General features: G+C 41.0%; 1 protein-coding gene across 2 annotated transcripts in view; it reads right to left on the reverse strand.

Annotated features, from left to right (window-relative positions):
* The window catches only part of DRP2 (dystrophin related protein 2), a 168,116-nt gene that overhangs the window by 79,891 nt on the left and 75,121 nt on the right, over window positions 1-13,104 (reverse strand). For both annotated transcript variants that reach the window (XM_053698952.1, XM_053698953.1), the window contains exon 15: window positions 5,697-5,808. In XM_053698952.1, the coding sequence (XP_053554927.1) occupies window positions 5,697-5,808 (112 nt within the window). The remainder of the gene's footprint in view (window positions 1-5,696; window positions 5,809-13,104) is intronic.

Genomic DNA, 13,104 nt, shown 5'->3' on the forward strand with positions numbered 1-13,104 from the left:
CTGTAGTTAGAGAAAATAATTCATCAGACCTGATTAAAAAAACCAGGGCGGGCCGTGGACCGGACACACCGTTGGAGAAAGTAATTTATCAGGTAAGCATAAATTCTGTTTTCTCCAACATTGGTGTGTCCGGTCCACGGCGTCATCCTTACTTGTGGGAACCAATACCAAAGCTTTAGGACACGGATGAAGGGAGGGAGCAAATCAGGTCACCTAAACGGAAGGCACCACAGCTTGCAAAACCTTTCTCCCAAAAATAGCCTCCGAAGAAGCAAAAGTATCAAATTTGTAAAATTTGGCAAAAGTGTGCAGTGAAGACCAAGTCGCTGCCTTACATATCTGGTCAACAGAAGCCTCGTTCTTGAAGGCCCATGTGGAAGCCACAGCCCTAGTGGAGTGAGCTGTGATTCGTTCAGGAGGCTGCCGTCCGGCAGTCTCATAAGCCAAACGGATAATGCTTTTAAGCCAAAAGGAAAGAGAGGTAGAAGTCGCTTTTTGACCTCTCCTTTTACCAGAATAAACAACAAACAAGGATGATGTTTGTCTGAAATCTTTAGTAGCCTCTAAATAGAATTTTAGAGCACGGACAACGTCCAAATTGTGTAATAAACGCTCCTTCTTTGAAACTGGATTCGGACACAAAGAAGGTACAACTATCTCCTGGTTAATATTTTTGTTAGAAACAACTTTAGGAAGAAAACCAGGCTTAGTACGCAAAACCACCTTATCTGCATGGAACACCAGATAAGGAGGAGAACACTGCAGAGCAGATAACTCTGAAACTCTTCTAGCAGAAGAGATTGCAACCAAAAACAAAACTTTCCAAGATAGTAACTTAATATCTACGGAATGTAAGGGTTCAAACGGAACCCCTTGAAGAACTGAAAGAACTAGATTTAAACTCCAGGGAGGAGTCAAAGGTCTGTAAACAGGCTTGATCCTAACCAGAGCCTGAACAAATGCTTGAACATCTGGCATAGCTGCCAGTCGTTTGTGTAGTAAGACAAATAAAGCAGAAATCTGTCCCTTTAGAGAACTTGCAGATAATCCTTTCTCCAAACCTTCTTGTAGAAAGGATAGAATCTTAGGAATCTTTATCTTGTTCCATGGCAATCCTTTGGATTCACACCAACAGATATATTTTTTCCATATTTTATGGTAAATTTTTCTAGTTACAGGCTTTCTAGCCTGAATCAGAGTATCTATTACAGAATCTGAAAACCCACGCTTTGATAAAATCAAGCGTTCAATCTCCAAGCCGTCAGCTGGAGGGAAACCAGATTTGGATGTTCGAATGGACCTTGAACAAGAAGGTCCTGTCTCAAAGGTAGCTTCCATGGTGGAGCCGATGACATATTCACCAGGTCTGCATACCAAGTCCTGCGTGGCCACGCAGGAGCTATCAAGATCACCGAAGCCCTCTCCTGATTGATCCTGGCTACCAGCCTGGGAATGAGAGGAAACGGTGGGAATACATGGAATCATCTTGGGCAATATCATTATCTGTGGCATTACTGTCCTTACTTTGTTTGGACACTATGTCACAATTATCACATAAATTTAAATGGGGAGACACCTTGGCTTTCATACATATAGAACATAGCTTATTTGATGGTACAGACATGTTAAACAGGCTTAAACTTGTCAACAAAGCACAAAAAACGTTTTAAAATAAAACCGTTACTGTCACTTTAAATTTCAAACTGAAAACACTTTATTACTGAATATGTGAAAAAGTATGAAGGAATTGTTCAAAATTCACCAAAATTTCACCACAGTGTCTTAAAGCATTAAAAGTATTGCACACCAAATTTCAGAGCTTTAACCCTTAAAATAACGGAACCGGAGCCGTTTTTACATTTAACCCCTATACAGTCCCAGCTATATGCTTTGCTGAGACCCAACCAAGCCCAGAGGGGAATACGATACCAAATGATGCCTTCTATAAGCTTTTTCAGTGATTCTTAGCTCCTCACACATGCATCTGCATGCCTTGCTCTCCAAAAACAACTGCGCATTAGTGGCGCGAAAATGAGGCTCTGTCTATAACTAGAAAAGGCCCCCATCTGAAAAAGGTGTCCAACACAGTGCCTGCCGTTTTTCTAAACAATCCCCAAGATTATAATAACCATTATTAGTTAGAATCTGCATAATATGCCTAGTAAAGCAATCGTTTTAGCCCAGAAAAATGTCTACCAGTTTTTTAAGCCCTTTTTGAAGCCCTTTATTCTTTTATGTTTAACTAAGAAAATGGCTTACCGGTCCCCATGAGGGGAAATGACAGCCTTCCAGCATTACATGGTCTTGTTAGAAATATGGCTAGTCATACCTTAAGCAGAAAAGTCTGCTAACTGTTTCCCCCAACTGAAGTTACTTCATCTCAACAGTCCTGTGTGGAAACAGCAATCGATTTTAGTAACTGTCTGCTAAAATCATCTTCCTCTTACAAACAGAAATCTTCATCCTTTTTCTGTTTCAGAGTAAATAGTACATACCAGCACTATTTTAAAATAACAAACACTTGATAGAAGAATAAAAACTACATTTAAACACCAAAAAAACTCTTAACCATCTCCGTGGAGATGTTGCCTGTGCAACGGCAAAGAGAATGACTGGGGTGGGCGGAGCCTAGGAGGGATCATGTGACCAGCTTTGCTGGGACTCTTTGCCATTTCCTGTTGGGGAAGAGAATATCCCACAAGTAAGGATGACGCCGTGGACCGGAGACACCAATGTTGGAGAAATTAACATTTCTTTACATTATCTCTTATATAACCCACTGGGAGTGTAATTTCTTCTACTGGCTGTGTTAACACAGGTTGGCCTTGAGGCCAAAAACTTTCAGTATGGGTGGGGATACCATAGGCTAAATAGATTATTTCAAATGCCATTATAAGGTTAATAGTAATACTTGTAAACAATTTAATACACTCCAGCAGGTAAAGTTTTTTTAGTTTTTTTAAAAATGTTTTAGTAAACTGTCCATTTAAGCTTACTTAGGTATACTTTTCAACAAAGGACCCAAATAGAACAAAACAAATAAGATAATAGAAGTAAATTGGAAATATGTTTAAATTTGCTTGCTCTATCTGAATCAAGAAAGTTCAATTTTTACTTTAATGTCCCTTTAAGGCCCCTCAAAATACTCACATTTTGTGTCTGGGTCTCCTTGCTATTTTTAGATAGAAAAAAGGAATGACGTAAAAACTAATATTCTAAGTATTAGTAACCTTGGGTAAAAAAAGGATAGGGATTTCCATTGTGAAGGCCAGAAACAGTGGATGACACAAAAATACCTCAAAACAAAAACTCATACATGTTGTGGAAACAGCAACTAAGATAAAAGCATATCGTTATCACCTGCAACCAACTAAAGTCAAAACCAATGGATTATATTTACAAGAGGATGATCTTTCCAGTCTAAGAAGGAAAATTATGCAAAACTTTTGATTGACCATAGAAAATAAGATACATTAGCAAATTTACAGCCAATGGTGATTGTAGGGTGTTTATGGGGTGCTATACACCCTTATTCATTACTGTAGCACCACAAAACCTCAAACATGTACAAGGTACTATAGTTTTTACATGTCTTGTGCTCTACTCAGAGCAAGGAGAGAGGTAAAAAAGGAAGAAGGGTATGAAAAAGGCAGGAACAACATCTAGATTATAAATTCCCACGGGAATAGGGCCCTCAATTCCCCCTGTATTTGTCTGTTAAATTGTCTCTTATTGTATTGTTTCTCGGTTGTACTTTTATCCTTGTACCCATGGGCAGCACTTGAACTGCTTGTGCAATGTCGCTCCCTGCAGATTTGTGGCCATTCGGCCACAAGCAGGGGGTGTCAATCAACCCGATCATATAGGACAGCAGCCTCAGATGCAACGGACCAGTTATGGAGAAGCAGTCTTAAGACCGCTGTTTCATAATTGCTGTTTCTGGCGAGCCTGAAGGCGCGTGGAAACAGGGGCATCAGGGGCCGTTCGGCCATTGATAAATCAGCCCCCATATATGAATATATGCATCCGTACGCCTTGACAGGAGGGAAATAGTGCTATCATTAGGTGTGTGTAGAGCTGGCAAATAACTGCCCAGGTGAGCTGTAGTCTTCCTCCTCTCAGTGCAAATCACTTATGAAAACAAAGAGAGAACTTGCTCCCATAACACTGTGTGTGCTGTTTCTGTGCTTCCCCAGTTCTGGAATATAAAGCGCCTTTCTAAAGCTGTCTCCTATGTAAACAAGATCTAGGCACCAGGAAGGCTGTCTGCACACTTCAGTTACATTGGCTAGAATTACGTTGGGTCATTTTAAGGAAATAAATCCATGGTCTTCTATCTTCCAAGAAAATAAGTCTTGTCTGAAACAAGAGCTCTAGCTCCTCACACCATCTCCAAACTGGAAACAGACACCAAGACCTGTGACTTTAGTCTTTCTCTTGTCAAACAAACTACTTACACAGCAGTAAGGAATCTTAATAATAATAATAATAATCATAAAATTCCCCAAAATTATTTCATGATTCAGATACAGGGGAATATTTATCAAGCTCTGTATGGAGCTTGAGGCCCCTTGTTTCCGGCGAGTCTTCAGGCTCGCCGGAAACAGAAGTTATGAAGCAGCGGTCTAAAGACCGCTGCTCCATAACCTGTCCGCCTTCTCTGAGGCGGCGGACAGAAATCAACCCAACCGAATAAGATTGACCGCAAATCTGCAGGGGGCGCCATTGCACAAGCAGTTCACAAGAACTGCTGGTGCAATGATAAATGCCAACAGCGTACGCTGTCAGCATTTATCGATGTGCAGCGCACATAATACGTTACTTCATACCATGTCCACTCGCACATCGATAAATATAGCCCACTGTGTAAAAGGTAAAACAATTTTCCAGTTTACTTCTGTTATCAAATTTACTTTGTTCTTCTTTGTTGAAAAGTAGGTAGAAAGGTGTAGGAGCGTGCATGTAACTGGAACAATATATGGCAGCAGTTTTATGACTGTTATACATTTGCAAGAACAGTAGGTGGCAGCAGTGTTTCCTTTTATGTACTGCACCTATCGGGATATCGGTTCAACAAAGAATACCAAGAGAACAAAGTAAACTTTATAATAGAAGTAAATAGACTTTTTTTTTTTAAACTGTATGCTCTATCTGAATCACCCAAATGTTGGGTTTTATATCCATTTAAAGGGACATAAAAATAATTTTCATATATACACATCAGAAATTAATGTAAAAGATGAACATGCAAAAAAAAATGTTTTTATAGTGTGAAATATCTTATCTCCTTTGCTGTTGCCAATAAGGGAAAATATAAATCAGCTCCTGAAATGATCACACAATTCAAGATTCTGAATTTCATTCCAGCATTAATGGGGGCAGTGGAAAAAATGACAATGCATTGCTAAGCGTTTTCACTATACATAAACAAACCTTTTAGATGGAAATGATTGTTTAGCTTAATGTACCTTTAACATTATATTTTGTTACTACCTATGCTCATAAAACTTTTTCTCTTACATGCCAGTTAATGGTTTCTAACAAAATCCTAGAAGACAATACCGTCCTTGACATAGATAATAAATTACCTGTGTGACATGGAACCTGTCCCTTAACAAAGAGGGAGACATAAACAGGGGAGTGCTATGAGTCATACAGACCACCTATCCACATGATACTGAAACATGCCTGCTCACCGGTGTGTAATACTCCATGATTGGATAGTGCAGCTTGTTCCCCTTTCCTGCTTGTCCAGTAAGAAAGCAGGACTGGCAAATATCCACCCCAAACTGTTTCAGACTCCGATACCTAGGGAGAAGAAAACAGGCAAATATGCTCATACATCTCTTTAAACGTTTGTTTATGTGTACAAGTCTGTGGTGTATTTCTGCTTACATCAGTATGTATATGTAGGCAATACAGTCCAGACCTATTAAACACCTGACAGTGTACTTGACTGAATGATTCAGGTTTAAAGCCTGGACAGACGCACATGTTCAGCTGTAGTGAAATACTCAGATGTAGAGATACAAATAGAGATAATACAACACACAGCATCAGTGATTTTGTACACTATTACACTAATAACAACTAATGCTTTTTCTTAGGGAAAAGACACCATCTTCTCAATTAAAGGGACACTAATAGCTTGTAATTGCAACATTTTTCTGCAGTCTTCCTTCAGAACAGCATAGTAGCAAAGTCTGCGTAATATGTGGCAAGGTTATGGTTGTGAAGCCTCCCATGTGCTTATGTGCATTACAAGAAAAGAGGGTAAAATACATAATGAAACTATATTAAAAAGTTGTTTTACTAGGCATAATTAAGCATTTTATATTACAAAGTGTTTACTGCTCCTTTAAGGTATTTTCACAAATGATTTGCTTTTAAGTCATTTTGATAAGTAAATATTTATTTTCTATCTTAAAAAAAATGTGCTTATCTTTTAAAATACCCTTAACATTATTAGGGACGTTATTGTTCCTTTAATATGATATTATATGATTGCTGGAACCTGACAATAACTGACTGTGATTATACTAAGAAATTATGTAAAGGGACGGTAAAGTCGTTTTAGTCAATTATCAAATTGTCCACAATATTTTTATATGAACACATTCTGAGGCACCAGCACCGACTGAGCATGTGCAAAAGGTCACATTGTATATGTAAAAATACTTATATTGTATATGTGTAAGTGAAGATGGATAGAACAAGTCCACACAAGATGTTCTTCAGATAATCTTCAAAGAGGTATCCTCAGAGAAAAGAAAAAGACAAGTCCCATAGCATAAAACTGTGTATGAAAAATGATCAATCACATGGAAGCAATAGAATACTCACATCTTCCACAGTTATAATCTAGCTCTGAGATATAGGAGCGATATAATAAACCCACTGGCAAGTACCTACTGTTTGTAGTGCAGTTTTTTTTAAGGAGTATAACTCCTTGAAAAAAAACATACTACAAGTAGCGAAACGTACGTTGGAGACTTCCAGGCTGGTCACAGAGAAGGCTTTTACACCGGCACCAAGGGGATATAAGTCAGTATATTGACTTGGCCTTGCTAAATGATATGTCTGTAAACTTACTGCTCCCCTTAATATTGTGTCCTATATCCGGAATGACTATACTGCCTTTTTACTGTATTGTATTTCATACATTTTAATAAATTGTCATTTGAAGCATCTGATCCTGCTACTTGCCAGTGGGTTTATTATAATCACTCCTATATCTCAGTGCTGGATTATAGATGAGAGTATTCCATTGCTTCCATTTGATTGATACTTTTTCATACACGGTTTTATGCTACAAGACCTGTCTTCTCTTTTCTCTGAGAATACCTCTTTGAAAGTCATCTGAAGAATACCTTGTGTGGAGTTGTGCTATCCATCTTCACTTCCACATATAAAATATAAGTATTTTTATTTACAACCGTGATGGTTATATGGTGATTCACTTTTTATTTTTGTTAATTTAATACATTATAGCAGGTAAAATTGATCATTGGAAACAAATTAAATAGTAGATCATTTTACATTAGACTATCCCTTTAATCAATCACTGGGCAGCATACCACAGGGTCAAGTAAACTTGGTAGTAATGGTGCTGTTTTGTAAAATGATGGCTGAGCATACAAACAACATGCTTGCCCTAAAGGGGCTGTATGTGTAAGATCATTAGTTCAAAGCTGCGGATGGTTGTCTCTCTTCAATAACATTAATAAATAAGACAGCAAATGATATCACTAAAGAGACAGTATAGTCAAAATTAAACTTTCACAGTTTAGATATAGTGTGTCATTTTAAACAGCTTTCCAATTTACTTCTATTATCAAATGTGCTTAGTCCTCTTGGTATCCTTTGTTGAAGAGTAACGTAAGGTAGGCACATAACTTTAGCACTCTATGGCAGCAGTGTTTGCAACAATGTATAATATTGCTACAAACATTTTTACTTTACTGTCCCTTTAAAATGGCTTGCCCACTGGTATAAAAGAAGTTAACTGGTGAACTGTAACAACCTACTATATATAGTACTTTATAATATGTGCTTCCATTTTCCATTCATTTTTTTTATTAAAAATATAATTTATGTTTATCAGATAAATTCCTTTCTTTCCATATAGGGAGAGTCCACGGCTTCATTCCTTACTGTTGGGAAATACAACACCTGGCCACCAGGAGGAGTCAAAGACACCCCAGCCAAAGGCTTAAATATCCCTCCCACTTCCTCACTATCCCAGTCATTCTGCCGAGGGAACAAGGAAAAGTAGGAGAAACATTAGGGTATAAATGGTGCTAGAAGAATAAAATAAATAATAAGGAACCGCCCATAGACAGGAAAAAATGGGCAGGGGCCTTGGAATTTATCTGGTAAGCATAAATTATGTTTTCCTTCCTAAGATGGGGAGAGTCCATGGCTTCATTCCTTACTGTTGGGAAAACTATACCCAAGCTCCAGAGGACACTGAATGAATAGCGGGAGGGAACAAAAAGGAAAAGGCAGTCCTATTCTGAGGGCACCACAGCCAGCAAAACTTTTCTCCCGAAAGCTGCCTCAGCCGAAGCAAAAACATCAAACTTGTAAAATTTTGAAAAAAAGTATGTAAGGAGGACCAGGTAGCCGCCTTACAAATCTGATCTATAGACGCCTCGTTCTTAAAGGCCCAAAAGGAAGCCACTGCTCATGTGGAATGAGCCGTTATCCTCTCAGCAGGATGATGTCTCGCTGTCTCGTAAGCGGATGAAACTCCTTAACCAAAAAGGGAAGTTGAAGTAGTCTTCTTCCCCGAATAAACAACAAACAAAGAGGAAAATTGTCTAAAATCCTTAGTAGCCTGAAGATAGAACGTCAAGGCGCGTACCACAACCAAATTATGAAGTAAGTGTTCCTTCAATGAAGAAGGATTAAGACACAAGGAAGGAACCACAATCTCCTGATTGATGTTGTGATCTGACATAACAATAGGAAGAAAACCTAATTTAGTACGTAAAACTGCCTTATCTGCATGAAAAATCAGATAAGGGGGCTCACATTGCAAAGCAGAGATCTCATAAACTCTGCGTGCAGAGGCAATAGCCAATAAAAAGAGAACCTTCCAAGATAACAATTTCATGTCAACATAATGCAGAGGCTCAAACGGAACCTGATGCAAAACCCGAAGAATAAGATTTAGGCTTCAAGGAGGAGCCCCAGATATAAACACAGGTCTGATCCTAATCAGAGCCTTAACAAAGGACTGCACGTCTGGAAGCTCAGTCAATCTCTTGTGCAATAAAACCGACAGGGCCGAAATCTGTCCCCTCAGGGATCTAGTAGAAAGGCCCTTCTCCAGCCCATCCTGGAGAAAAGATAAGATCCTAGCAACCTTAACTATGTGCCAAGAAAAACCACGCTCTTCACACCAGAATAAGTAGGTCCTCCACACCTTGTGGTAGATACGCTGAGTAACTGGTTTACGAGCTTGAATAAGAGTATCAATGACACTCTCAGAGAAACCTCTCTTGGCTAAAACTAAGTGTTCAATCTCCATGCAGTCAGCCTCAGAGAATCTAGATGTTTAATGAACAAATGGAACTTGTATCAGTAGGTCTCTGGGACAAGGTAACTTCCACGGAGGAGATGAGGACATCCCCACTAGACCCGCGAACCACGTCCTTTGCAGTCACAATGGAGAATCAGAATTACTGATACCCGCTCCTGCTTGATGCGGACCACCACTCGAGGAAGAAGCGGTAATGGAGGAAAAAGATATGAATTTGAACCTCCAGGGCACTGCTAGTGCATCTATTAGATCCGTTTGGGGATCCCTCGAACCGTACCTAGGTAGCTTGGTATTGAGACGGGACGCCATCAGGCCCATTTATCAAAGGGCTTGCGGAGCTGATCCGACACTGCGGATCAGGTCCGCAAGACCTCGCTAAATGCGGAGAGCAATACGCTCTCCGCATTTAACATTGCACCAGCAGCTCACAAGAGCTGCTGGTGCAACGCCGCCCCCTGCTGACTCGCGGCCAATCGGCCGCCAGCAGGGAGCTGTCAATCAACCCGATCGTATTCGATCGGGTTGATGTCCGGCGATTCCTGTCCGCCTGTTCAGAGCAGGCGGACAGGGTTATGGAGCAGCGGTCTTTAGACCGCTGCTTCATAACTTGTGTTTCTGGCGAGTCTGAAGACTCGCCAGAAACACGGCCCTTCAAGCTCCGTACGGAGCTTGATAAATGGGCCTGCATGAGATCTATCTCCGGCGTCCCCCACTTGCTGCATATCTCTGCAAACACCTCAGGATGGAGAGACCATTCCCCTGGATGGAAGGATTGCCTGCTGAGAAAATCCGCCTCCCAGTTGTCCACACCTGGAATGTGAATCGCTGACAGCGAACAGCTGTGGGCCTCTGCCCACTCCAGAATCTGAGATACTTCCTTTATCGCCAAGGAACTTCTCGTTCCCCCCTGATGGTTGATGTAAGCCACTGAGGTTATATTGTCTGATTGGAATCTGATAAACTGCGACAAACCCAGAAGTGGCCAAGCCTTCAAGGTCTTGAAAATTGCCCATAGTTCCAAAATATTGATCAGGAAGGAGGACTCCTCCTGAGTCCACAACCCCTGTTCCTTCCTGGCACCCCAAACTGCTCCCTATCCGGATACTGTTGTGTCCGTAGTCACAATCTCCCAGGATGGTCTTAAGAAGCATGTCCCTCGGGACAAATGATATGGACAGAGCCACCAAGAGAGCGATTCTCTCGACCAGCTGTCTAATACAATCTGTTGAGACAGATTTGAATGATCACTGTTCCACTGCCTCAGCATGCACAGTTGTAAAGTTCTGAGATGAAACTTGGCAAAAGGAATGATGTCCATGCAGGACACCATGAGACCAATCACCTCCATACACAGAGCCACAGAGGGACTCAAGGAGGTCCGGTGGGCAAGACATGCCAAAGTTAGCTTGCAATGTCTCTGGTCTCTTAGAAATATCCTCATGGATATGGAGTCTATTATAGTACCTAGGAATTCCACCCTGGTACTTGGGATAAGAGAACTCTTTTCCAAGTTTATCTTTCATCCATGTGATTGAAGAAGACTGAGAAGGGACTCCGAGAATTCTTCCGCAAGACGAAGAATATCGTCCAAGTATGGGGCTACTGCAATACCCAGAGTTTTGGCAACGGCTAGAAGAGATCCCAGAACCTTTGTAAAGATGTTTGTAGCAGTAGCTAAGCCAAACGGAAGGGCAATGAACTGGAAGTGCTGGTCCAGGAATGCAAACCTCAGGAACTGAAAGTGTTCCCTGTGGATTTGAACATGAAGGTAAGCATCCTTCAGATCCATAGTGGTCATAAATTGGCCTTTCTGAATTAAAGGAAGGATGGACTTTACCGTCTCCATCTTGAAGGAAGGGACACTGAGAAATTTGTTTAAGCACTTTAGGTCCAGAATTGGGCAGAAAGTTCCTTCCTTCTTTGGGACCACAAAAAGGTTTGAATAAAACCCCAAACCTCTTTGATAGGCACCAGGACAACAGCTCCTAAGGAGGATAGATCCCGAATGCACCCTAGAAAGGCATCCCTCTTTTCTGGTCTGGTAGACAGATTCAAGAGAAGGAATCTGCCCCTTGGCAGATGAGATTTGAAGCCTATCTTGCATCCCTGAGATACCACCTCCAGGACCCACGGATCCTGTATGTCCTTGAACCAAGCATCTAATAAAAGAGACAGTCTGACCCCTACACAATCCGATTGCTTGGTCTTGGAGGAGAATTGTTGTCGTTGGGATTTGTCAGAATGAAAGGAACAAAAATTAGAAGATTATCGTCCCTTAGACTTGTTCTTCTTATCTTAGGAAGGCACCCTTGCCTCCGGAAACCATAGAAATAGGCCTGGACAAAATAAAATCTTTCCCTCAAAGGGAAGAGAAAGGAGTCTGGACTTAGAAGTCATATCCGCAGACCAAGACTTCAACCAGAGCGCCCAGCAGGCTAGGACCACAAAGCCAGAGGTCTTTGCATTTAGACGAATCATTTGCATGTTCACAGATAAAAGAATTAGCAATTCTCAGAGCTTTAATTCTGTCTTGAATATCCTCAAGGGGAGACTCCACCTCAATGGGTTCTGACAAAGAGTCACACCAGTAGGTAGCCACTCCGGCAACTGCAGCCGCCGGTTGAAACAAAAATCCTGTATGTTGAAACATCTTTCTCAGAAAGGTTTCCATTTTCTTATCCATCCTCTCTCTGAACGAAGAACTATCCTCAAGAGGTATAGTAGTATATTAAGCAAGCGTAGAGATAGCACAATCCACTTTAGGAATGGAGTCCCACAAATCCAGTTGAGAGTCCGGGACTGGGAACAACTTTTTAAAAATAGACGAAGGGGAAAAAGAAGAACCAATTCTTTCCAATTCGTTCTTAATAATGTTCGCCATCTTCGCCGGCACAGGAAAAGTCAAAGGAACTTTCCTGTCTTTGCAAACTCTGTCTAATTTAGGTATCATAGGTTCTTCAGGCAGCACAGCCTCTGGAACCTCTAACATAGACAGAACCTCCTTTAATAAAAAAATAAGTGCTCAATTTTAAATCTAAAGGGTGGTTCCTCCACAGCAGGAGGCTTAGACGCTAAGGACTCCGACCTAGAAAGTTCACCCTCTGAAGCAACAGAGGTTAACTCATCATCAGATAACTGGGACCTAATAGCTAAATCCGATAAATATTTAGATGACTCCGGGTCAGGAGAGATATGTTTAACCTTTGCATTTGTTTGAGCGAGGTAATGCACTGAGGCTGCAGACACTGCTGTTTGTAACTGCGCAGCAAAGTCCGCAGGAAGAAGGCCCCCTCCGGATGGAGGATTAGATGTGCTACGTGGAACTGCATGTGGAGTGGATAATGTCGCAAGGGTAGTAATCTCACGTGATGCAGAGTCCTGAGAGGTAGACGGCTCAGAGGAACTAAGAGCCTTAGAACTCTTGTCTCCCATCCTAGACTTTATAACGGTGTTAAGGCATGTGGAACATAATTGAGTGGGCGAGAAACCACGGCCTCCTCACAATATATAGAGGTAGGATTTAGTACAGAAGGAGTACCTTCTAACAATGTCAGAGT

This window comes from Bombina bombina, chromosome 1, assembly GCF_027579735.1.
Source record: "Bombina bombina isolate aBomBom1 chromosome 1, aBomBom1.pri, whole genome shotgun sequence".
NCBI lineage: Eukaryota > Metazoa > Chordata > Amphibia > Anura > Bombinatoridae > Bombina > Bombina bombina.